This window comes from Gadus morhua, chromosome 13, assembly GCF_902167405.1.
Source record: "Gadus morhua chromosome 13, gadMor3.0, whole genome shotgun sequence".
Taxonomy (NCBI): domain Eukaryota; kingdom Metazoa; phylum Chordata; class Actinopteri; order Gadiformes; family Gadidae; genus Gadus; species Gadus morhua.
In genome coordinates, this window is record NC_044060.1 from 24,127,816 (window position 1) to 24,154,727 (window position 26,912).

Below are 26,912 nucleotides of genomic sequence, written 5' to 3' on the forward strand. Positions count from 1 at the left end.
TACTATAGAATATTACTTAAAAAAGATCTCCATCCAAACTGCTGCAGTTCTGTTGCAGAAGCCCCCTCCAATACATGCTCAAGGGCAATAGCAGAGCTGCCCAGGTTACTCCATGACTCACTGTCTGAAGTTGAAGAGGGGCATGGTCACCCAGCCCAGCGCGTCGATGCTGCGCCGCTGCTTGCCCTTCTCCTCCGTGCCACCAGGGGGCGGTAGAGCCGTGGCGTACAGAGTCACAGTCAGCTGGGACTCACGGGGCAGCTGGTTGATCTGCACTGGGAAACACACCCTACAGGGATAGAGGTTGGGGAGAACGAGAGGACATAGGTGATCAAATATGAGTAAAAAGGACCTGTGCAGATCTACTTTACTTGTTCACTTGCGCAAAGTAAAGCAAGCACATCCCAGGGATAGAGCGTATGGCATGCTACCGTCCTAAACGTGTTCATTCCAACTAAACCATTCTGAATAACGCCTCTAAACGACTAACACAATAAGGCAGTGTAGCCCTAGTGGATGAACTCAAGTTGCAGAAAAAAGACACGGATCTTGAAGGTATAGTATATTCATGTACACAATGCACGCATGATACTGGACAACAGAAGGAGGCTTCCAGGACACCGGGAGGGGCAGGTACCTTTGGTCCCAGACCACCAGGTGGAATAGATACTTGCTGACCGCCTGCTTGCTGGTGTGCTGAGGAGCACACAGCTCCGCCCCGCCGTGAGTCAGGGAGCAGGAGAGGAAGAAGCCCTCGTAACTGTTCAGAGAGGACACACAACGCAGCACAATCGAGCTCACAACGGCTGCTGCTCAGACCTTTCTCAGTCTGAGGACGGATTCACGTTCAGAATAAAGAACTAAAGAAAACAGCAAAAAGGTGTGAACCAACGTTTATTGGTTTATTATGGGGTTGTTTAAATAACGTTGTTTTGAAATTACAATGAATAAAGTCTTACTCATACAATCCCACACACACACACACACACACACACACACACAGGCAAAGATCAATTCCATTACCAAGAGGTCTGCCTTTAATCAAAACCCAATCACATGATCGAAAGGGGAGGAACTGCAAGATCATAGAGCCATATAACTGAGCAGCTAGAGTTTGTGTGTGTACGTAGCTCCAAGAGGTTTCAAACCATGCATTTGTTTCATGCGGTTGGAGTGGACAGAGTTTAAAGAGAGGTGCAGGGAGTGACACACCCTGGAATCCATCTGATGAGTTAGATGATGATGTCATGATGAGAACACAGAGGGTTGAAGCCTTATTACTGTTCTACTGGGAAGTGTAGAGGAAAGCACCAACACTACTTACTACTGATTCTACTGAGTCATATATAGTAGGTTATCAATATGTATGTACCATGTGCATACATATGAGGTGAGAGGAGAATAAAACAAGTGTGTGAGAGAGAGGAAGAATGAGAGAGAGGAGACGAGGAGAGAGTGAGAGAGAAGAGAAGGGGGGGAGAGAGAGAGAAAGAGGAGTAGGAGAAAGAGAAGGAGAGAGAGAAAGAGGAGTAGGAGAAAGAGAAGGAGAGAGAGAGAGAAAGAGGAGTAGGAGAAAGAGAAGGAGAGAGAGAAAGAGGAGTAGGAGAAAGAGAAGGAGAGAGAGAGAGAAGCCCCAGGTTCTCTGGTCAACAGATGTTCCGGCTCATGGATTAAGAGTCAGGATTTCAAGCCACAACAGCTGGTCATCTGCAATTGGGAGCTTGCACGTGTGTAAGCGTGAGTGTGCGCGTGTGTGTGTGTGTGTGTGGAGGGACAAGAAGCTGGATTTTCAGGTTGTGGTAAAGAAGGCTTGACAGAACTTTGTACAGTGTGTCTCAAACACAGCCATGTTGAAGGTGTGTGTGTGTGTGTGTGGGGGTCGGCTTAACTCAGGAGATAGAGCAGTCTTGTAACCGAAAGGTTGCTAGTTCGATCCCCAGCTCCTCCTAGCTGAGTATTGATGTGTCCCTGAGCAAGACACTTGCTCAGGGACACGCAAGACACGCTTCTGACGAGCTGGCTGTCGCCTTGCATGGTTGACTCTGCCGTCGGTGTGTCAATATGTGTAATAACCGATGTAAGTCGCTTTGAACAAAAGCATCTGCAAAATGCCCTAATTGTAATTGTGTGGGCGGGGCCCTACCTGGCCGCCCAAGTGATGGGGACGCGGTGGGCCGAGTAGACGCTGAAGGAGAGCACGTTGTTCACCACGCCCGCCTCCTGGATGGGCGCAGTGCTGCGGCTGCTGGGCGGCGCTGTGTGGAAGTTGGCGTTGAAGGTGCTGCAGTACAGCTCCACCTGGTCCAGGATGGCCACTGTCAGCCTCTCCACCACCTTTTCTGTAGATCATTCCACATTTAATACACCCGCTCATTAGAGGCTCATTAGAAATGATCAAAAAGCCCCACCCAGTTTTACTAAACATAGGTCATCAATCACTTTCTAACTTAGTTACAAGTTGGTCAAATACATCATTGAGCACCTCTAGTGTTGGATGAGCACGTTTGTGAGTTGGAGCATGAGGGGAGGGTCACTTCACGTACCTCTGTTTCCTTTGACAGCCAATACAGAGATATCCTGAGAGGGGGAGAAACAGAAGAGAGAAATCTTACTTTTCTACTTAAATGTCTTTTTAAATTAAATCCTAGGGCTAGTGGTGGTAAGAACCAGGTTCTACCTTCTGAACCTTCGGCTGCAGGCGACAAGGGCATGCTGGGAGCTGGCTGAGGGCAGAGGTCAGGTCGGCCGACTCCACGGAGGCCAGAGTACTGCACAGGGCCTTCACCGATTGGACAAGACGCTCCACATGCAGCAGCAGCTCAGCCTATCACAACGGGACCCGATCAGGTAGAGGAATTGGATTTATAAATAGTAATAAAGAAAAATGTTTATTGCTTCAACATACTATAATTGTGTCTATGTGTGTGTGCGTGTATGTCTGTGTTTGTGTGTGTGTGTACTAGGGGTGAAACGGATCAGTGTGTCCACGGTTCGGTTCAGATAACCGTTATGGGCCTCGGTTTCGGATACGGTTCGGATTAGGATCATGTCCGTGGTAGTAAAAAGGCGGACTTTTTTTTGACGGAGGGTTTGGGGGAGAAACACAAAAATGAATGAGACCCACAGGCTATTTGCAATGTGTTAATTGACTGCAATCAGACAACTTGCAAGGCTTTTTTGTGCAATAAATGTTCCCCTAAATGCATTTGAAAACATGGTGCACTGACACATGTAAGGGATAACGGCCGACAAGGCTTAGAACTCTGGCGACGAGCGCAGCATGAAGCCAGAGTTGCCTCTACCTGTCCATTATTTCCATCGAACCGGTCGACCTCGAAGGCCGTTATCCCGCTTATCACCCGTTTGTATTTATCTCCCGTATATTTAGAATATAATTGTATCAATTACTTTCTTTAAATTTAGGAATCGTGCGCTTGAACTTCAGAAAACAACCTATTACAGCTACCTCATTGGCTCGGGCAGCACTGGAGAGAATGCATTCCGCTGGGTCCTAAACACCCTTTTGTATCGGACGTAGGCTACAGTAGGCAAAATACGCTACATAAGGCAATGCCTTCATGAAACCGAAATCCGCGGATCTCCAGAATGCTCCGAACTGTGGTAAACGAACCGAACGGATTCGGATACAATTCGAATCCGCTGCAGGCCTAGTGTGTACCTCAGACAGGATGAAGGCCTCAGCCTCGTTGTGATATGTATCCAGGAGAAGGGTGAGTGCCTCCCTGTCACACAAACCAAACTGGAATCAACCAAACATGTAGGAATGATGTCATGCTCCCTACATGCACAATATGTATAATCAAGCCATTTTTCTGAATCAATTAGATCACCAATCCATGGTGCCTCCCCTCTCCCTAGCAACCAGGGCCCACCTGGTGACGGTCTGTCTGATTGGCCGCTCTTGGAGCAAGATGCAGTGGTTCATGGTGGACGCCATTTTGTCATCTTCTTCCTGCAATTATAAAAAGAAGAAGGGGGCTAGTTAGAAACGACATTGAAGTGCATGAGGTCTAACCATCTGATCGCTGAGTGAGGGGTCACCATGGTGATGATGGAGTTAACCTATACGGTGTGAGTATACGCTGCAAGCTTTCGACACCCCTCAAACCAACAGTGTAGAATATAACGTGCAATGGATCAAACAGACATACAGTACAAGAGTGTTTTTTGTATGTGCGTGTCTGTGTGTGTGTGTGTGTGTGTGTGTCTGATCTGACCGTGCGAGCCAGCTCTGTGTTGATTGAAGCTCGCTTGGTGAGCAGGAGACGAATGTCCCACTCATACTTGAGACACTGCTGGACATACTCAAGACCGGCCAGCGTCTGGGAACTGGGAGACGGAAGAGAGAGACATGAGAGAGAGAAAGAGACATGAGAGAGAGACATGAGACAGAGGCAGACAGAGATATGAGAGAGAGAAAGTAATATGAGAGAGACAGAGAGAACCTTAATGGTGTGCTGCAGAAGTCAAAAGCACTCGGGGCTCGGCTGTTAATGGATGGACCAAACTTGCGATTCACATACACAATTCAATCAACAATCCCCTTTCACCATACATTTGAAAGTTTGTATCTCACAATGTTAAAACAAATTGCCACACACTAAAAGGAGCCCTTTAAATAAAGGTTATTTATCATTATATATATGTGCACCGCACTGAAATCACTTTTCACTGTGTCGGCCTAGCCCGAGAGTTTTTCCTTTAAAGCAAAAGCACTGGAATGAATAATTAAATGTAATCCAAGACTACATGGGTCGTACACAGAGTGTGGTGTAGACTAATGACAGCCGACAGAGCGTGAAGAGCCTGCCTGCTTCTTAGCTATTGATTTCTCTCTTGGTTTGTGAGTGTAGAGTGGGCCTACTGGTTATACTAGTACACATACCAACAGTAATATCCTCATAATGCTCACTACTACCTCGTTTGGGGTGTTCTGGCTAGATCAGCCAGACCAACGCACCATAACCATGGGCCAGAGCTCTCTGTGTGTGTGTGTGTGTGTGTGTGTGTGTGTGTGTGTGTGTGTGTGTGTGTGTGTGTGTGTGTGTGTGTGTGTGTGTGTGTGTGTGTGTGTGTGTGTGTGTGTGTGTGTGTGTGTGTGTGTGTGTGTGAAAGGGAGAATACGTGTGTAGCGCTACTGAGGTCATTGTTTCAACGATTAAAAAAAACAAGCCATCAGGAGAAAGAAGGAACGGCAGGAAGTGTTCTCCCAGGGCCCCAGGAAATCAGGGCCAGCACACTTCCTACTGCTGGTGGCCGACAGACAGACACCAGCTTCATACACCCAGCACACATGACATGCTACAGTACCTAATACACAGAAACAAAGGGGGGGGGGGGGGGGGGAGGAGAGAGAGAGAGAGAGAGAGAGAGAGAGAGAGAGAGAGAGAGAGAGAGAGAGAGAGGAAACAAACAGAGAGATAAAGAAAGATAAAGAAACAAAGAGCGAGAGAGAGAAAGGTAGCGAGTTATGAGAGATATGGGGTAGCGGCCGGGTAGTGGTTGCTGCTGAGTATCCAGGGTTGTGGTCTGGATTAGCTGGGCGGTAGTAAAGCCAGTGTGGTCGTTATGTCAACATGCAGCGCGTTGCTTGATTGAGGACCCCTGTCATTAGAGGCCACCACAGCCTCCCTCTGAGGACCTGCTAAACCGCTGGGGCTCGTTCCATTGTCAAGAGGGTGGTCTACTAAACTACTGCCCGCCCATAGCGCTCCAACCCAGACGTGGATTGACAACAGCCCAAGGCTGGTCGGGATTCATACTGCTTTCCGCATTCCTTTGTATTATATCTGTTAATGTCGAAATCCTTATGAATGTTCCACATTTTAAAAAGTTAGTTGTAATATCGCAGAAGGGACCATTCTCTCCAACTTGCCTTCATGAATACGACCCTTTAAATGGTTGAAATATACAGCCCAGCCTATATTCCCGCTTATGGATCTACGTGATGCTAATGGTTAAGCTAACTTCCAAGAGGCTTACTTGCTGAGGAACTCTGCCTGTCCACAGACTTTGAGCAGGTACTGCTCCACGTCCACGTCCAGGTCTTCCTGGGCGTAGCACAGCGTCTGGTAGATCAGCAGGTCCACGGTGGAAGAGCCTGCCAGGGGAACACACTTCATGAGGGGCTCGCCCCACCAGATACCCAACAAACCGTAACACCTGAGGACATATTGAGGTCGACAGAGGACGGGCCGACTGCACCGTGAAGCAGGAACGTCGTGGGGCATGGATCAGGGTCAGTAGGCGCTCTCAAGTGTTTCTTAAGCAGGTGTTAACGTGACGGTAACGGCGTGACGCGTTTCAATCTCGGTGTGCACGGAAACCATTCTGAGGGTGCGGGGCCTACCGTCGCAGGTGAAGGTGAGCGGCTCCCTGAAGTGGTCGCTGATGACCGTGACCTTCACACTGACCCCCAGGCCCTGCTGCAGCTCCTCCTGGGACACCGACGGGGACCACACGAAGCCTGTGTTCCTGGAGCGCTCGCCGCACGGGTCCGCCGACCTCAGGCTGAGCACAAACACCTTGTTTACAGCCTCAGGCTGACCACATACACCTTGTTTACAGCCTCATGCTGCACACAACCATCTTGTATACAGCCTCCAACTGAACATGTGATGTGAGGTGTGGTTTGATGTGCTGTGATTGTGTGGTGTGGAGGTGTGATGTGGAGAGGTGAGGTGAGGTGAGGTGTGATGTGATGTCATATGAGGTGTGATGTGGAGGTGTGATGTGGAGGTGTGATGTGGAGGTGTGATGTGTGGAGGCCAGGGCTGGCCCGAATACCATTTTTCAGGCTTTGAATACTCGTTGGTCTTTCCGAGCGAATATTCGGATACTCGTTCCAGAAAAACACAACATCAAAAACAACATTAATAATCCCTATATACTCACTGGAACCGATTTAGACAGTATCTGCATATTTTGTTGAAGATCTAATAGCTTTTGAACGTTAATTATTAGGCCTAAGTAAGTTGGAGTTCCTTAGTTTTTCCCCGTGGAAGCGAACAGCTGTTGCTCCGTTCCAAATCAGCTGTCCTCTGCCATCTCAGCCCTTAGGGGAGCTTTTCAATTCATCGTGGAACGTGCATATTTTCAGGGAATTTGTACAATAAATCCATAACAAATACTGAAAATTGATTGTCTTATGTGTCCATATTATATCCATTATATTGACCAGGTATTCCCAAGACGCTCACGCTCTGCAGCAAGCCAGTCACAGTTGATTGGCGCGGCGCTGTACAGCGAACGTAAACAAACTAAGCTAAGGTTAGCATTTCGCTACGTTTGTTAGCATTTCGCTACATTGTCACTCACATGTCCAGCATGTGGCAGTAGGCAGCCACCTCCTCGTCTCTGTCCTCCGACACCTTGAACAGCTCGTAGCTGAAGCCGTTTGCTCGGGACTCCAAGGCAACCTGGAGGTCATCAGGTCATGGTGTCCTCATTAACATGCGTTAATGTAAACCTTATTATTAATTTATAGATTTAAAAATATACCTAATATTGATCAAACCGCAATGGAAGAGACACCAAACTTAAAGAAAGATCCTTACTGGGTCTGCGGACACCCGGCGCAGGTTCCTTTTGCTCTTGGGGGCCGGCATGTAGGTCCTGGGGGGCACCTGGGGGGGCAGGGTCTTGCTGCGGGCCACAGGCTTACCCGGGGGCTCCCCGCTGGCCCGCCGGCTGCGCTGGCCCTGCCGCTCGCTGTTGAGGCGGGACAGCGCGGCGTTGAGGCTCTCGTAGGTCACCTCCTCCGAGGTCACCTTGGGCCGGTCCACGTCGGGGGTGAACAGGTTCACGTCGTGGGGCGCCCCGGGTGGGGGGCCGCGGGGGGGCAAGAAGGGGTTGTCTGAGCCCGACAACTGCGGGAGGGGGTTCCTCGGCGGGATGGCGGGGGGCATGTCGTCGGTAGGGGGGGGGGCCCCTTTGGGGGCGGGGCTGGAGCCCGGTCCATAGCGGGAGCCCGGGAGGAGGTCGCCCTCGCCGTCCAGGATGTACAGAGGCTCCTTGCTGAGCGGCCCCCGCGGGGGAGCCGGCCTGCTCAGCGGGGGCCGCGTGGGGGACCGTGTTGGGGACCGGGACCCTGCCGGCTGATTCAAGGAGGAGTCCGACCCGGAGAGACCCCTCAACAGGTTCCCCCCGGGGGGGCTGGAGACGTGTCCGCTGGGGACGGGCCGAGGGCGCTCGATGGAGGGCGGGGGCGGGGGCCTCGAGACAGGCTTGGAGCCGCTTTCGGGCCCAGCAGGGACTCCCTTGTCTTGTTTGAGGCGAGAGAGGGCGTCGTACTCCATCTGGAGGGCCTCTGCCAGGACCAGCTCCTTCTGGCTGAGGCCCAGGGCCTCCAGGGGCGCCCAGCCAGCCTCCCCGCTCTCCTTCTGGGTCTGGGCCGCAGACATCACCTCTGGAGAGGCTCTGCAACCACAGGCCCTGATCGGGGAACTAAGGGGACACTCAGCCTCTGGGACACCTGCTGGGAGAGAGGGAACACAGAGAGGAGTGAGTCAGAGGGCTCAAGGGAATGAGAACTGAGAAGGAGTGAGTGAGGGGGCTCAAGGGAATAAGGAGTTAGTCAGAGTGCTCTAGGGAAACAGAAGGAGTGAGTGACAGTGGAATGAGTGAGAGTGATCTAGGGAAATAGAAGGAGTGAGTGAGAGTGCTCAAGGGAATAAGAAGGAGTGAGTCAGAGTACTCTAGGGCAGCAGAAGATATGAGTAAGAGGGCTCAAGGGAATAAGAAGGAGTGAGTGAGAGTGATCAAGGGAATAAGATATAAACACTACTGGGTTGTTAAAGCGTGTTTTCCTTTAGTCAAAAGTCTTTGTAATATCGTGTCTGGAGGTTCCTTTGAATTTTCGTCCATGTTGGATATTGTATTCACTATTTCCATGACTCCATGGCTAACATGAAGGCTGGTATTTGTGCAAAAATTGCTAATAAAGTTCGCAAGCCACCCTGTTAAAAGTGTTCAAATGTTGTGTTGGTACAAATGTCACACACAACACATGACTCCAGAAATGTCGTGATGCGGCAGCGCAGACAAAAGACCAGGAAATGTGACCTTCGGCGGCCTGTGTCGTCATGGTGATGTGGCGGGCCCCACACATGCGTGGCTGGTAGTGCCGTCTCCCCCAGCAGCTGGCTAAGGGGAGAGACGGCACTCCCAGCAGCTGTGTGTGTGTGTGTGTGTGTGTGTGTGTGTGTGTGTGTGTGTGTGTGTGTGTGTGTGTGTGTGTGTGTGTGTGTGTGTGTGCGTGCGCTGTTGGCCAGTTAGTGGTGCTGCACCATTATTTCCTACTGACAATGACAATACAGTTTCTCTGTGAGTAAAATAAAGACAATAAAACTAAATCTGCTGAAGAATGGACAGTGTTTCCTGGTGTCTTTGTAATGAAAGGTGCAAGGGACCAATAATGTTAAGTATTGGGCTAAGACATTGTAATACAATTAAAGCTACACACTATATCTCTGTATTTATGTTACCATCTACATCTACAATATCATCTGATGTGTGTCTGGACCAGTTTCAATCACAATTGTATACCAATCCTTGAGATGATGATATTAAAGATAACTTTGCATTCCCGCATATCAGTAGCATTCCATTCAATCTATGAAAGCCTTCCTTTGGTATGTTAAACTGCTCTGTGCGTGTTGGTGTTGGTGGAAGTGGTGAAGACTAGGATAATAAACATTCAATACAACAAATAATATGTATGCAATTTGTTTAAATACTGTTATGTATGATTTGTTGAAATGGGACAGATTGCAAATAATACAGTATATGAGCTTATGCCTCGTCATTTTTTCAGTGAGAAAAATGATCTTACTACTCATAAATCAGGGTTCGACACTAAGTTTTTTCACTAGGAGTACTGTGGCCCCTTACTAAAAATGTTAGGAGCACAACCAGAAATTTTAGGGGCACACACCGTAAATCAACATGGCAATGGGATTTGCTCATTTTTTTCACTGTAGGATATGCAGAAATTACAATGTGCGGTTTCAAATTCAGTGTCACATTTTATTGGGATTCTCATCTATACCAACTGTTTCCACGTGTGCGCGCATGCGTTCGACGAGCACGGACACGAGTTTCACGGGAGTGAGCCCGCTTGTCGTGCCGCACTCTGTGTAGCCACACGTTTGCCCCTTCTGAACACGCAGTTAATTTCCTTTCCTAGCTACTCTTGTTTATGTTGGTAGCTTAGCCATGTCATGTCACGTTGTCAACATTGGATACATGAAGCAGAACATAGTGGGTCATATGTCAGATGTTTTTAGGAAACTCTTTCTTTATAAAAACGTGCCAGACAGATTTTGCATACACATTTTATTCCTTAGTAATTAGCTACATGGATATGCCGTCTTTCAGAACCTTTCATTACCGGCACTAAAGAGAGAAAAAAGAGTGCATAGCTCATTGTACCCAGCACTTCTGAAAATGCACTTCCGAATGCGTCTCTGTCCCCAGCACATTTCAAACCAAACTGACGCCCATGGAAACGGGTAAAAAATAATGTGTCGGACACGGGTCGGACGCCTGAACAGCGCGGGTCTGACGCGGGTTTTGCGATTGCGAGCGAGACTTCTCCGGCGCTGGATATGTTATTCAGGAGCGGAGGAGTCAACTAAAACCGTCGCCAGTGGATAATGTGCTTTTTTTGCACAGCAATCTAAAGCACCAGGCCAAAAACCACATAGTGTAATTCCCCGGCGTTCGTTCTAATAGGCCTATGTCTAATTTTCCTTCGGGTGCGGGTCGGGCGTCAATATCAATTTATAGCGGGACGGGTCGGGTGCAGAATGTAACTCGTGGTACCGTCGGAACACGGGTCAAATGCGGTTTTAAGTATTGCGGGTACGGACGGGTGCGGGTTTGCAAAATAAGACCCGTGCAGGACTCTGGCACTGGCACACGAGCTGCAGGTCGGAAGAACAGGTCAATAGTTTGCGTATTGTTCAAACATATGTAGCAGGTTGTGAAATCATTCTCCTTCTCAGAGACGATTACGCGAGCTCGATATTTAATCCCTAGGACCCTCCCCCTCCATAAATTAGCTACTAACAGTGGCAATTCCCTATCCTTCTCACACTCAAAAGCCTGCTACAGATTCCGGATTGACGCGCCCCTTCCCCGTATAACGTGCACAAATAAAAATATATAAAAGGGCAAATTTACTGGTCGCCCATGTGCAACCAGATGCAAAATTCAGTCGCACACTCCCCAATGTTCGCAGAATGCAACCATTTGGTCGCAGTCTGGAGCCCTGTAAATAATTGATGAGACTAGAATATTAAGCCTTGAATAAACCAATGGAAACCTTCCATTGGTTCCAACATAAAAAGGCAGTACACCGCTGAGTCCTGCTAGAACAGAATCAGGAGAACACAGGATCAGTTGGAGAAACCAAATTTCTGTTTCCCTAAAGAGCCCTAAGAGTAAATGGTCCACAGTCTGGACCTGCTTGACTCGTCTGGACCCGTCTGGACCCGTCTGGACCCGACGGGACCCGACTGGACCCGTCTGGACCCGTCTGGACCCGTCTGGACCCGTCTGGCCCTGCTGTGCTGCTGCCCGGCCGACTCAGCAGGATGCTTCATTCTGACCAGGGATCTCATTCAACGCCATTTCTCGCAGGACAGATACTTTCTTTTGAGTGTGTTCGTAACTGGCAGTCAAACTTAAATCAAACTCTAACTGTATGCTTCATGCTTGTCATCGGCCTGTTGTTTCCTGGGCGTATATTCAACTGAGGTTAACACAAGGACCTATTCAGTGTATTGATAATGATCAGACTAAATCCAAGGAGATCCTCAATGTTTAATGCACTGTCCCCCTTTGAGCGCCAAGCTTAGGACAGGAGGAACTGAAGCTGTCTCTCAGGAAGCCTCTGAACACAGGTGGGCAGACGGTAATGACGATAACTAAACAATGATTCATATTTCATATCACACACCCTATGCACCCTTGTGACATTCACCAGCCAATAGAACGATTAGTGCTGATAACGTTTATCAGCGCAGCCTCGCAACACATGACTGAGGATGTGGTCCTAATAGCCCTGTCGTTCTCATGATGTCTTGCTCTGAGTTGAGGTGGTGAAGTTTGGTCCAATTAGCATAAACTCAACATACTATGATCAGGGTTTCTTTCCGATATCTACGCCCGGGTTAGTGGCCATTTTAGAATCACAAAGCTACGGCTACAGCGGCCGAGAAGGGCGCGCTGACTCTCAGACATGTCTCACAAACCATCTCAACAACCAAGAGATAGCATGTGATTAACCCGTTGAACTTGAAGGGCTTGAGCAGCATTAACACATCAGCAGGCCAGTCAGGTGATAAAATACAGTCTGTGTTTTAGCAAGCAGGGACAACGCCAGCCAGTGAAGGAACTCATCAGTGACTCATTTGCAGTGTTAACGGTTGTGTGAGGTCTGTTCTCTGAGTGTCATGAGAGCGGGCATGGCGTTGAGCTGGAAGTGTTTTGTCAGTAGCTTCAACGGGGCCTTTCTCAAATTGGGGACGACAAAGAGATTGGACTGGCGGCCGGCCAGAGGGAAGTGGGGCGGGAGGAGAGATGGGTGCTGAGCCCTGGCCATCTCCTTCCCACAGGAGGTATAAAGCCCTCTCCCTCAGGGCTAGATAGGGGGCTCCCACATAATGGAACAGGAAAGAACAAAGAGTTAGTGCTAGGGGCTGTTTCTGTGTGTGCATATGTATTGATGGGGAGGAGGGGGTCAGACACATTCACACAGCTCATAGGCCACTGGGGGACAATGGGGTAACACTATGGTGGTGACAAAAACATTCACATACATATACACAAACATACAAATAACACACACACGTTGGATCAGTTCTTCACCACAGCTCTGTGTCTGGGCTATCTTAGTGGTAGAACTTGCAGAGTTGACGATGTCGATTTGGAGGCAGAGAATATTGTGGTTGAACAACATAATGTGAAGTCTGTTATATCAATGTATCCATCTCAGAGGAAATCCCTGCGTTTGTAATTAACATAAACATCTGTTTGTCCAATCTCTGCAGGATCACAACAGCGTCCCTCGGAGCAGAGGATTCATAAAGCATCGACACAGAGGGGACAGGAGGTAAGGCCCACCGAAAGGTCAGGCCATTTTGTGAACGGGTCAATAGTAACCCGAGTGTGATCAATAATCAATCCCTGAAGATGCTAATTCAATGTTGTTCACCGAAACTCAGTCAAAATTAACCAGTTGATAGCATTGACCATATAAAGGGTTGACATCTGTCAACCAGAGTGAGATAGATGGGCTTAAGTGTTTCATAACATAACCAACATCAAGTTTCTTCTGCACAGTCCACAACATGTCCCTTCCCTCGGCGTTTCACTGTGGAGTTCCACCATCATCATCACCAGTACTGCTTCAGTCTGCTAACTAGGGAGGGGCACGTTATTGACGTTGGTATTCGACTTTAGCTGTAGCGGATTCTTTTTAATATTCGCCTGAAGTTAATTAAATATATTCATTAGCTATGTAAATTACATATTGTTCATTAAACGTAATGCCCTTTAATACTGGAATACTTGGCTATACCGGCAACCTCCGTTCAAGCGGAGAGTCTTTACCACGGCGGGCTTGATTGTAATTCGCCTCTGCACCCGCCTATCCCCCGAGCACGTATATCTGCTCATTTTTTCCAACAAGAATGAGTGACTCCATAACTACGGAGACCCCTCGAGCATTCGCAGTTCTCCGTCGGGATGTCGGATACGCAATGCAATTCGCCACCCGATCGATCTCATATGTTGACGACAAATCATGTAAGCGGTGTTGTAAATAAACTTCCAAAGCTTTCCAAATCTTATTTGGTGTTTTATTGGTCCTAATGTGCAAAGTGCAAACTAAACAAAGTAAATAAGGAGCAAAGTCAAACCGCAGAATTGATTCCGGAAATGATTTTGTTAGAGGACCAATCACAGCCCTTGCCGTCTCCGTTGCGTCGACGGATAGTTCAAAAACATTGAATGCGCACGTAAGCTACGGAGAGGGTCTCCGACCGGCTCTCCGGCTACGGAGAGGGCTCTCCGTGTCTGATTGTAAGGCCTACTTTTTGTTTAAAAATAATACACATAGGATGACCTATCAAACCACTTTACAACGAAAAACAGACATCTAGCATTATATATAGGCCCACTTGTCATACATGACCTAGTGCAGGCTAACTCAACATGACCTAGGGCAGAGTGTATGTCAACATGAATAGGACAGGCCGTACATCAACATGACCTATAGCAGGCTGTACCTCAACATGACCTAGAGCAGGCTGTACCTCAACATCACCTAGAGCAGGCTGCACCTCAACGTGACCTAGAGCAGGTTGCACCTCAACATGACATAGTGCAGGCAGCCCGTACCTAAACATGACCTAGGGCAGGCCATACCTCAACATGACCTAGAGCAGGCCGCACCTCAACATGACATACTCCAGACTAACTTTTTCCTTGGGTGCACTGGTGCGCCTACATTTTTAATTTGGGTGCACCAGCACGTATTTATGGTGCACCCAAGTTTTGAGTTGTTGAGGGGTCGATATTTAGGCCATTGATTAATAATATCTTGACCATTAAATAAATGCCGAATCTGTATCTCTCATAATGAATATCGTCAGACAATGCCAAGGGATCGGTTCTGTCCCGAAAAACCCTCTGTCTCCGGAGAGACGCCTGTACGATAAGTGCGCCGAGGTCCAACACCCACAAATGGTGACGCTATTATCGGAGGAGGGGCTAGGAAGCTGCGCACGCCGATATAAGTAGCCGATCTCCGGGTAGACTCGCTGAAAAGCTGCTCCCGACCAGGTTTGGTTGCGAGCGTAAGTCACCATGGTGATACAGCGACGCTTAAAGAGATCGACTTTCATGGTATAGCTAACCCAGGCTTTCAGCTCAACATACCTCGCTAACCCTCTAATCGAGCTTCGTAGTACAGGCCCCTGGATTGGGCTTCGCGGGTTTGTTTACCGGCGTTTCTATTGTTACCGGTCTTGCGTGTTCCAACGGTGTATTAGGTGTCTAATAAATCGCTGTCTAATCAATACTTCATTCACTGCCTCTACCGTGGTTATTACAATATTATGAATAGACTGCTCTGTAAAAAAATAAATAATAATAATTATACCAGATACATTTTCAGTCGCACCGGTGCAGCCCAAATAAAATATTTGGTCGCACTGCCCCGAATTCTAGGCGCATGTGCGCCCAAATTAGGCGCACTCTGGAGCCCAACACCTCAACAGCATGACCTACACCACCTGGTTGATGGCCAGGCTGCATGCCAAAGAAATGGTTGGGAGGGACAAAACGAATGAGTCTCACCCTGAGCCATCACATGAAATACCATAACAGTGTTTATGAAGATATATGATGATAGTAGAACTACTGCTAGGCTAATATCTCCAATGCTGATTCATATCACTAATGCTGATCATTTCTGTTTTCTTTATTAGAAATGATTCAATACAGAAATAGCACATTTGCCTACATCCCATGATTCATCAAGCCCTGGGGGTCACTGAGCCCTTAGGATCACCGAGTCCTGGGGATGCGGTCATAGTTACTGGTGTCGGGCTGTATTCGGCTCATTTGGGAACACACATCCAACACATCTCATTTCCATTACAGCGCAGTGAAAGGAAAAGGATCATCACTATCAAAGTCTTATTCAACTGAGGACTGTGATGGACCGAAGCAACACACACACACACACACACACACACACACACACACACACACACACACACACACACACACACACACACACACACACACACACACACACACACACGGTGATGTTGTTGTAGTTGTCAGCCTGTCCAGACCCAGGCCTGGTGTCTGACAGCAGACCCTGCACCGGTCCAGACCCAGGCCTGGTGTCTGACAGCAGACCCTGCTCCGGTCCAGACCCAGGCCTGGTGTCTGACAGCTTAGCAGACCCGGTTCCCCTTCCCCGGTCCAGCCCGCGATGCAGCGCTGCTGGTTCGGTTCTCCATCTACCGGCAGCCCTACAGCAGGCCGGGTATCGTACTGAGCAGGTTATTGTCTTGCTACAAAAACAACACATGTATGTTAGTAACATGGGCATCGGATAAGGAGCCCTTACCCACACCAGCTACAGTACCGAGTGAATGCATGGTGCTACAGCAGCACTGTGGGGGTTCAGGACCCGGCGGGGAGAGACCACCACCAGACCCCAACAGAACCGACCACCGTGAGAAACAGACCGTGTAGACAGCGGACGATAGCTTTAGTAAAGGTCGTGGACTCACCTCATCACGTCTGTGTTCGCGGTGAGCGACTGGTTGCCATTTTAAAAAGCTATTTACTCTCCACGCACTGGATAAGTAGTTCCGGAACCAGTGTTCCCGATGAGCGCCACTAAAACCAGTCTCCAAACTGGACTCGTCACCCGGTGGCTCCAAGCGTGAAGGACGCAGAGGATGTGCTGCTCTGGGTCCTGCTACATGTGGGGAACAATGCGGTCCGTCCCCGCGGTGCTCCGGTTGCGTTGTTGCCGACTTGCTGCGGTGTGGCCGGGCGGTGCGTTGCTCTCAGTCCGCCGTACGTGGAGCGACTCCGTGTCGAGAACATTCGCGAGGTGGCAGCGACACATTGTGGACATACACCGCAATCACACCGTTTTCACACTGTTGTGAACTGCCCTCACCCCTCTCTCTCCTCCAACTGCACTAACCCCTATCTCTAACTGCATTATGTTGGCCCTTCAGAAAAAAACGACATGGAAGTTCAAGCTTTTGCTCTAAAAAATTAAACAAGGGCAATGAAGGAAACAGGTTTAATAGATACATCCATTGTTCTTTGCCTATTGTAAATGATAAATCATATTGTTGTAACACTTCTGGATCGATTCACATTTGGAGTATCAATCATGTTCAGTGCCAATAATAAGATACTACTTTCAGGAAGCAAATAAAATTAATATATCTGTCATTTAATAAATACAGGCTACGGTTAAACTACAAATAAATCATAATTGATGGTGGAAAGCTTAACATCTATTGAATCCTTTTCCTTGAACTAATGATGTCGAATCCACAAACTACCATTGTTGAGTGGAACTTGTGGTGGGACGCAGTACTGCTAACAGCGATCAGCTACAGGATACGCTCCACTCAGCATTTGTTATGGGAAGGCACATGTCAAGGTGGATGACAGGAGATATTCCAGAAGCATGCATACAATCAATATTCATCAGCTCTGCACACATACTCAGTTTTCCACAATTAATATCAATAATTAATATGAATTATAATTGTACAACATCATTTCTGAATAAATTGTCTTCATAATAAAGCCCAACAATAGATGTTCATATTCAACCATTTGGCATGTCCATATAAGGTGTTTACTTTCTTTACAGTGGAAGGAAGTGAGGAACAGGAATCGGGTATCACTCATGCATTACCGCACCATCTGTGATGGGACTCCTCTGAAGACTTGTTCTTCAGTCCTGCTCCATCACACACACAGAGGCCCTGCTCCAGGTCTAGTCTCCAGCTTCACCTGGAGCCTCCACCTGCACTCACCCCTCTCTCTCCTCCCCCTGCATTCACCCCTCTCCTCCACCTCCCCTCACCCCTCTTCCTCTCCTCCACCTGTCCTCACCCCTCTCTCTCCTCCACCTGCACTGCACCCCTCTTCCTCTCCTCCACCTCCCCTCACCCCTCTTCCTCTCCTCCACCTGTCCTCACCCCTCTTCCTCTCCTCCACCTCCCCTCACCCCTCTTCTCCACCTCCCCTCACCCCTCTTCCTCTCCTCCACCTGTCCTACCCCTCTTCCTCTCCTCCACCTACACTCACCTCTCTTCCTCTCCTCCACCTGCCATCACCACTCTCTCTAACTGCATTATGTTGGCCCTTACTCACCTGCTCACACACACTTTGCTAGGGGACATACATTGTATGCACACTTTTTGACGCAAGCGTATATGTTTTAATGTTTATCTTTCATGTTTCAAAGTGATCCTACCTATCTCGTTAATAACGGTCATGGATCAGAGCTCTGCATCGGAGCATTCAGACTCAGTTAGTATCAAGAGTTCAAAAGTGCTATTGGCCATGCTGAAAAGTGTCTTTTACACAGGCAATTAGTACATCTGACAGCACACTCACACAACTCTTCTCCAGGACCCCTTGTTCCCACAGACACACGATGTAGGCAGGCCTTCTTTTCAGTCCGGGCCAGGGCGTTTGGGCCGGAAGCTCTCAGTCCTCCTAATGAACTAAAGCTGGCCTCCGGCTCACGGTTACATCATCAGTGGGAGGCTGGGGGTCATTTCCCCAGCGCGGCTGCAGGTCAGATTAAGTGTGTGAGTGAAGGCATGGTTTAGTGAGTCTAGGGGGGGGCCGAGAGGCCCTGTGGGCCCCATGGCCTGGTAGGCTCCACCAGGAACCACCACGTGTCCATCACACGCCTTGTGTCCTGAAACCTCTCCCGCCCAAGATCTGTGTGCAGCAGGTTTATCATTTTACACTTCTTTCTCGTCTTTACTATGAAAAGATGTCCGTCTCAGCTTCTCCTTGACCTTGACAAACTCGGGGGCTTTCTCCATGTCCTCCTGATCTTTCTCCTGCTGCCTCTCCAGCTGGGTTCAGAAGGGGAAAAGAGCGGATTCATGTGGTTTGTTTGTTATGTCTCTTAAACCTGCACTCTGTGAGCTTTTCACTGTTCCACCAACAGCAGCCCCAGAGATGTCCCTGCCTGATCACCCAGACTAAAGGGCTTTAGAGGGAACAGCAGCGGTTGATTGAGCTGTGATGCATCTGTTTTTTCCTTGAAACGCCCCACTAAGAGAGTAATGTGTGCAGTGAAAGGCGATTCGATTATATTCACTCATATGATTTGAAATGGCGTGCGTGCGTGCGTGCGTGCGTGCGTGCGTGCGTGCGTGCGTGCGTGCGTGCGTGCGTGCGTGCGTGCGTGCGTGCAGGCTCTATGATCAGTCCTCCCGTACCTCCTCCAGCTTCTTCTGCCTCTTGAGGAGCTCCTGCTCCAGGGGGGAGACCTTCCTCCTGGCCTCCTCCTCCTGCCGTTTCTGCCGCCCCCTCTGCTCTCTCTTGCGGGCTTCCAGCACGCGCTGTAGCTCTGGCTTGGGCTCCGCCCCCCCGCCGCCCCTGGGCCGCGAGAAGACACCTCAGCACACCGCATCACCTCGCGTATCAGCGCACAACATCTCACATCACAGGGGTTCATTGATCAATATGTGTACTCATGTTTGTGTTTATCTGCATGTTTTTTCAGATGTTTCTTTCTGATTTATATTCCTGTATCTTCATGTTCATATTTTCAGTGTACTTTATTACCGTGCTAACGTTCTATTACTAATATTATTTTCCCTCTTGAGCTGGGCACTTCTCTGAATCTGAATCTTAAAGAGCTAGACACATGATCATTAATGCACTGCAAATAAAAGTACTAGAGATGTCCGATATTATCGGCCCACCGATATTATCGGCCCGATATTAGCATAAAAATGTAATATCATATATAAAAAAAATATATATAAATAAATAAACATGGCACTTTTCCCTTAAATTAAGTTGAAGTATTTTTCTTATTTTGCACAGACAATGTTAACGTTTGGAAAGCCTTGTTGCATTCAAGAATGCATCCAGTGGGGCATCACAATAACATTAAGCATGTTGTGTTAATTCCACAACAGGAGATATGTAATGTTACCTAAATTAGGTTTGAGGAAAAATAACCCAAATATCGACATCGGTATCGGCTGATATCGGAATCGAAAATTTAGAGTTGGACAATATCGCATATCGGATATAGGCAAAAAAGCCAATATCGGACATCCCTAAAAAGAACCAATGTTCATTCATGTGATCCTAAACAAACCAAGACTGGTTTGGGCTGGTTTCACAACCACACAAGTCTCCTTCGTGGGCTGAAGCAAGGTTTGTTTAAAGCAAGGGTAGGCAATTCAGAGAAACCAGCCAGAGTGAGCTAGATTATGAAAGTATCCAACTGAAAAATCCCATCCTCCCTTCAGTCCTCCCTCCAAAGCCACTCCGCCAAAACACATGACTAGCTCGCTAGCTTAGCCTCGGGTCTGCCTAGCCGTGTGGAGGACCCTGGTCATCACCAATGAGTGACAGGCAGAGTGCACTCAGGTGGTCTTGTAGGTGAACAGACCGGCAGGCCATCCAATGACTTCACTCAGACAGCTTTTTATAAGCCTGCAACAGCCATGGCTACCCAAACTTTGTAATCTTTTGTCAGAACATTTCATTTATTGATTGATGTTCAGATACAAAGATTGTTCAAAAAGATATAGCCTACATTTAAGGTGTAAAGAAACGTGGCTTAACCACACATTTCATCACCAGTAAGGGAGTGTACAACTGGTGCACTATTATATTCGCGACGCATCACTGTATTCACTGTCATTGATTCATTCGATAGATGCACTGGATTCATGTGATAGATGTCATGCATTCATCCGATATATGTCAAGGATTCATCCGATTAATTTCAATGACTCATCCGATATATGTGATTGATTTGATTTGGCCTAAAAGTAAAACCTTGATTTTTTAAACCAATGGAAATTCTTGAGATTCAAACCTTGTTTTTTTTCAGTTTCCTCCAATCAACCCAAAATATATGGTCCATTGTCCAGACTATTAATGTTTAACAAGACACAAGTCCCCTGGATTGATGCCATTCTACTAGCATTAAAAAGCAGCACTCAACCATCCCCAGTTGGAGTAGGGTGGGTACCTCATGAGCAGCTCTTTGTGCAGGTCCTGGTGGCTTTTGGAGGACTTCACGGGGTTAACCAGCTTCCTTGGCTTGATGAGGTCCTGGGCATCCTCAGCATCCATGTAGTCGGGCTGGGGGACGAAGCCATCTGCCGGGGGGTGCCGGAGACTGCCCTGGGCCTCCTGCTCGCCCTCCCATTGCAGGGCTGCATGGGCTGAGGCTGCAGGGCAGGGAAACAGACCCGGGTAGGGTGGGGAGGTACAAACAGCACGGGAAAGAGGAGAACATCAACACAATACAAATCAATACGTTGGTTTCATGACAAAATACAGCGATTAAAACAATACATTTATTTTAAAAGAGAAACGAAGCAAAGAGGATATTCAGTGAAGATGAAATAGCGTTGTGCTGTCCAATATGTGAATGTTTTCAGAAGTCCCTTTACTGGCTGTTAACTATTTTAATTGGCTTTTAAGGGCAAAGTATGTTGTTGGGCCTTAGCATCCCGTATCAAATCTGAGCCCCCAACATGGAGTTCTTCACAAGGGAAACTCTTTAGATTGGAACTGTTCATCATCGCTGGTGATGATGACAATCAGTGTGAGGAGGCCGGGAACAGCCTCCCATCCGGTCGTGGGGATCGATAACCAATTTTTATGAGCGCACAAATAGACTCCTGTGCTCCCACCTGTTGCACCCGCTCATGTTGTGCAGTCATGTGGAGGAGGACATGTCAGGTTCTACGCCAAGCACAACGGCTTTATCACTGAAATAGGAACTACATGCATGCCAAATACCAGGTTTAAATATTACTGTATAGAGCCCCACTATCACTCTGTATAGAGCCCCACTATCACTCTGTATAGAGCCCCACTATCACTCTGTATAGAGCCCCACTATCACTCTGTATAGAGCCCCACTATCACTCTGTATAGAGCCCCACTATCACTCTGTATAGAGCCACACTATCACTCTGTATAGAGCCACACTATCACTCTGTATAGAGCCCCACTATCACTCTGTATAGAGCCCCACTATCACTCTGTATAGAGCCCCACTATCACTCTGTATAGAGCCCCACTATCACTCTGTATAGAGCCCCACTATCACTCTGTACAGGGCCCCACTATCACTCTGTACAGAGCCCCACTATCACTCTGTACAGAGCCCCACTATCACTCTGTACAGAGCCCCACTATCACTCTGTATAGAGCCCCACTATCACTCTGTACAGAGCCCCACTATCACTCTGTATAGAGCCCCACTATCACTCTGTATAGAGCCCCACTATCACTCTGTATAGAGCCCCACTATCACTCTGTATAGAGCCCCACTATCACTCTGTATAGAGCCCCACTATCACTCTATATAGAGCCCCACTATCACTCTGTATAGAGCCCCACTATCACTCTGTATAGAGCCCCACTATCACTCTGTACAGGGCCCCACTATCACTCTGTACAGGGCCCCACTATCACTCTGTACAGGGCCCCACTATCACTCTGTATAGAGCCCCACTATCACTCTGTACAGAGCCCCACTATCACTCTGTATAGAGCCCCACTATCACTCTGTATAGAGCCCCACTATCACTCTGTATAGAGCCCCACTGTCACTCTGTATAGAGCCCCACTATCACTCTGTACAGGGCCCCACTATCACTCTGTATAGAGCCCCACTATCACTCTGTATAGAGCCCCACTATCACTCTGTACAGGGCCCCACTATCACTCTGTACAGGGCCCCACTATCACTCTGTACAGGGCCCCACTATCACTCTGTACAGGGCCCCACTATCACTCTGTACAGGGCCCCACTATCATTGTATAGTAATCATTGTATAGTAAATAAATCGATAATGGTCAAATATATACCAGCTGTTCTGTGAACATTTATTGAATCAAACAAATATACTATATACTTAAAGTTTCAACTCGGTTAGTTTGGAGATCGTTTGACCCAAAAATCAAAATCACGATCAAAATTCAATTTGATTAATTGCACAGATAGGGCCTCCCCATCACTGTTTTGGCCCCAATATATCTCTGTATAGGGCCCTGTGTGTTGTTTGTCCTCAGTATAGTTCAGTATATACTTATTATATTAGCTCTATAAGAGCCATCTACTGCTCCTACAGGACCGGCTGATAGAGAATAGAAGGTCAGACTGGAGGCATCTGATCCCAGCTGTATTTATCCTCAAAGAAAGGCATTGGGTTTCATACGCATCGGCCAGTTCACACACAATGACCCCTTTCTCAGGAGCAACCAGACACCCAGTCAAATGCTGCTTAATGTTTCAGAAAAATGCCAAGAGCTCTCACGTTGTCCTGCTCCAATCCCAGGACTGGCATGGGGATGTCAGAGGGAAGGACAAGATACAGCTGCACTACTCAGGTCTTCACCTGGGTTTGACGGCCTGGAAGATGCTAGCTCTAAATGTACATGCAAAACAAGCTGTATCAGACTCAGTAATTAACATATAACAACATACACATGGTTATATATTTAGTTTATATTCAACTCAAGTTTATATTATATTTGAGTATTATGTATTATTATTATATTATTATTATATAAGTCGTTGAATGAGTAGACTGTAAGAGAAGACAAAAATGTCATACTCCAATACATAATCAAATTCAATACATGTCCCCGGTGGAATCATTACTTCCATTCAGGATGTATCTCTACCCTGGACCTGGGTACGGTCTCCAAACATCCTACAGCTCCATTGACTGGAGTGCTATCATTGGATCAGCTCATTGATCAGCTCCCTGCTCTGATACTGATATGGGAGTCCATCTCCTCTGCTACAACAGCCTCTCAAAGAGCCTGTTCTTGATTGTGTTAAACCATCATCCATTCATTCATCCATCTCTTCTCTCGATGTGCGTTTAGAAGAACCGAAACAAAGCTCCCTCTCTCTTTCAGGCATTAAGGTGATTCGAAAGCGTTATTGTAAGGTTTTTCCAAGGGTCATAAGTCTCCCCGATTTCCCAGTCAAATCTTTGGGAAAAGGTAATTCTGTGCTGGTTGAAATAAAACGAAATGTCGCCACCAAATTAAGTTACCCAACTAAGTTACACAATCGGGTTCAGCATGTGTATACATGAACATGTAGGGTTCTGTACGCTTTTTAATGTTCAGCTATTGAAAAATGGTTCAATGCAATGGATGGAGACAGTTTGTTCGAAAAGGACAAAAGTGTTGTTTTGTATGCAGGCGCACAAATCAGTTTCTCGCACGTTGGCTCAGAGGTTGAAGTCTGTTGCCAGTCCACGTTTTTCCACCTTAAACAAATATTGTGTTACTTTAACTGCTAAAAAAAAAGTAGGGCTTGTTTGGCATTGGGCAATATTAGTTTAGTTTGAGGTTTGAGTCCCTGAGAGACCATAGAATATAACTTATATAATGTAGGCTATATCACTTAAAGCCGGCCAATACATAAAGTGTAGCCTATAGAAATACAGAGGCCTACAACAATCATATGCATGTACAAATAATGTAACTCTAACTGCTGAGCCCCAAACATGCGTATGTGATGAACACACTATCCGGTGCGTGAATTTAAAATGAGCTTCAACATCCACCACTAAACGGCCACTCACGCCTATCTCTGGCTTTCTGCCTGTTTCTCACTCCCTGCTCTTCATAGCGATCATTACGAAAAAGCTGAGCTGTTACCTGACTTGTGCAGCAGTTCTCTCGGGCAGTAAAATGAGCTGGTGAACCTGTCGGCCATGTCCTCCGAGCCGCGGGCGGTCCTGGGCTGAGCAGCGGGGGCTCCTCAGGGTAAACGCAGAGCGGCCGGTGTGCTACGCGCGGGACACCCACGGAGCTGCGCTTTAGTTCCCGCCTTCCCATCTTGCGTAAGTCACGTGACCGATTTAGTTAGGGCCATTCCGCCTCACTGCATCGCGGTTCCGCACGATCTCTGCCTCAAAAACACCCCTGCTCTGCTGACTCTGCCTCCAAACAGCCCTGCTCTTTGGACGCTCTCTGCCTCCAAACACCTCCAAACACCCTTGCTCTGCCGATGCGCGCCCCAACGCACTCACTCACCCTCTCAGCAATTCAATTGGACTTCCCACACATCCCCCATGCTTCAGCGGCTACACATTGAAGCTGCCTACCTCACAAAAGGCTTTCAGCAGCCTGTAGATACACTCTAGTAAGGACGCCCCCTCCATCCCACTGCACTAGTGCTTTAGGAGTTGTTTATCGTTTGCATGATTCTGGTCAAATTGGATTGGGAGTCATAATGCCCGCGTGCGCGCGCACGCACACGCACGTGCACATGCACATGCACACAAATAATTGTACAAATTAATGCTCTTAACTGAATCTGTCTACATATTCTTTAACATAACATCATGTGTAGCTTCTAGATCTGTTTCCATTCCTGATTCATACTTCCATGTTCCCTATTTCTGGGTTAGTTCAGTAAACTCTGTTAACAGCCTCGTCTATTGACAGAGTTGAAGAGAATTAACAAGAAATTAATTCCATTCCCGAGCATGAAGAATGTAGTTTTACTGACCAGTATCCTGCACTTTGAACGGTCTGATGTGCTAACACACAAGCCTTAACAGAGATGTATCCATGCTGATCAATATGGAAGTAGACTCAATGCAACAGCAGGTTGGACAAGGCTGACAATCAAGAGATTGTGTTGCCCTCCACAGTTGCACAACATTGATGAAGATAGATCAACAAATCCTACAGTGTGGTCCTGATGTCTGCTGCCTCACTTGACGGCTAACATCATCAGGTGGCAACGTAACCAAACACCCTCCTCAGTCTCCGGATATAAAGGAGCCTTTGATGGGCTGACCGTACAGTACATCGTCATCAAAGTTTCACAAAGCATTCGTCTATTTCATTCACCCTGAAGTTTCTACGGTTGTGGGAGATAAGGTCTCTGTGCTCGTCCACTAATTCATCAAATGTATTCCAAGTGACATGAAGCAGGCCACGCCCTGAGTCCATGTGACCACCCTGAGTGGATTGTTCTAGGATCCAGTGTGTGCCTGACTGAATCTAAGCTCAATAGGAGGTTGGACATTGGACTGTTGATGGCTGACCCTACCCTGCTCAGAGTGAAATACAATACAACCAGGGTTGATGATGTGGGCCCCTTTTAGTCTGAGCTGAAGTAACCCAACAAACCAGACATAAACATCACCATGGAGTGGTCCCGCACAGAAATCCTTTGCCATGTTTCATGATGTGCCCTTCTGCCTCCAGCAGACTCTTCCTAGGGGCAGTGATGGGGCTTACCTTGGCCATTCTGCTGCTTTCCGTTCTTCACACACTTCTTCCTGGGTTGAGGCTCAGTGTTGATGGAGTAGGACTTCTATGGTGGAGAGCAGAACAGGAGAGCACATGAGGACAATCCAAGGAGACTCACATGTTTACAGCGCAGTGTCTAAAACCTCCATGGTTTAACTTTTATAATCACTTCCCTCAATTATAATCCCTTCAATAACCCATTACAGCATTAACTCCATGGACTTACTGTATAATTCCTTCTCTGGCTGGCTGAGGTCCCAGAGTCTGACTGGAATATGTTCAGCACACTGGCGTCCTCAATATTTCCTATTATAACATTTGTGTTCTGAAGATACTGTTGGTTCTGATGTTTATTTATTGTCTATTTTCAATTCATATTTGCTTTATTATTCTCCTTAAGATGGCAGCAAAACCATAAAAGCTTTCAAATGGGTTTTAACCAAAAAGCAGAATGGAGTAGAACAGTAAACACCCAGTAGCATATCATGAGAGGATGAGAACCAGGAGAGACCAGCAGAGACCAGGAGAGACCAGGAGGGACCAGGAGAGACCAGGAGGGGCCGGGAGAGACCAGGAGAGACTGGGAAGACCAGGAGGGACCAGGAGAGACCAGGAGAGACCAGGAGGGACCGGGAGGGACCAGGGGAGACCGGGAGGGGCCGGGAGGGACCATGAGGGACAAGGGGACACCAAGAGGGACCAGGAGAGACCAGGGGACACCAGGAGGGACCAGGGGAGACCAGGAGGGACCGGGAGGGACCAGGAGAGACCAGGAGGGACCAGGAGGGACCAGGGGAGACCAGGAGGGACCAGGA

At 47.8% G+C, this 26,912-nt stretch overlaps 2 protein-coding genes across 5 annotated transcripts in view; both read right to left on the reverse strand.

Annotated features, from left to right (window-relative positions):
• The window catches only part of pik3c2b (phosphatidylinositol-4-phosphate 3-kinase, catalytic subunit type 2 beta), an 85,267-nt gene extending 68,639 nt beyond the window's left edge, over positions 1-16,628 (reverse strand). For 2 of the 3 annotated variants that reach the window (XM_030374519.1, XM_030374517.1), the window contains exons 1-13: positions 16,338-16,628; positions 7,578-8,497; positions 7,339-7,439; positions 6,371-6,531; positions 6,004-6,121; positions 4,239-4,350; positions 3,894-3,973; positions 3,680-3,743; positions 2,678-2,824; positions 2,544-2,577; positions 2,144-2,339; positions 638-760; positions 122-289 (exon numbers count right to left, since the gene is read on the reverse strand). In XM_030374519.1, the coding sequence (XP_030230379.1) occupies positions 122-289; positions 638-760; positions 2,144-2,339; positions 2,544-2,577; positions 2,678-2,824; positions 3,680-3,743; positions 3,894-3,973; positions 4,239-4,350; positions 6,004-6,121; positions 6,371-6,531; positions 7,339-7,439; positions 7,578-8,423 (2,150 nt within the window). In that variant the 5' untranslated portion in view covers positions 8,424-8,497; positions 16,338-16,628. The remainder of the gene's footprint in view (positions 1-121; positions 290-637; positions 761-2,143; positions 2,340-2,543; positions 2,578-2,677; positions 2,825-3,679; positions 3,744-3,893; positions 3,974-4,238; positions 4,351-6,003; positions 6,122-6,370; positions 6,532-7,338; positions 7,440-7,577; positions 8,498-16,337) is intronic. The other variant, XM_030374518.1, reaches the window with a different exon arrangement.
• A 1,371-nt stretch (positions 16,629-17,999) lies between these two features.
• Positions 18,000-26,912, reverse strand: part of si:ch211-236d3.4 (protein FAM107B) — a 27,362-nt gene continuing 18,449 nt past the window's right edge. Inside the window, exons 2-5 of one of the 2 annotated variants that reach the window (XM_030374520.1) lie at positions 26,086-26,161; positions 20,822-21,023; positions 19,044-19,203; positions 18,000-18,674 (exon numbers count right to left, since the gene is read on the reverse strand). In XM_030374520.1, coding sequence (XP_030230380.1) covers positions 18,558-18,674; positions 19,044-19,203; positions 20,822-21,023; positions 26,086-26,161 — 555 coding nt within the window. In that variant the 3' untranslated portion in view covers positions 18,000-18,557. Of the gene's footprint in view, positions 18,675-19,043; positions 19,204-20,821; positions 21,024-24,489; positions 24,879-26,085; positions 26,162-26,912 lie in introns of those variants that run through there. The other variant, XM_030374521.1, reaches the window with a different exon arrangement.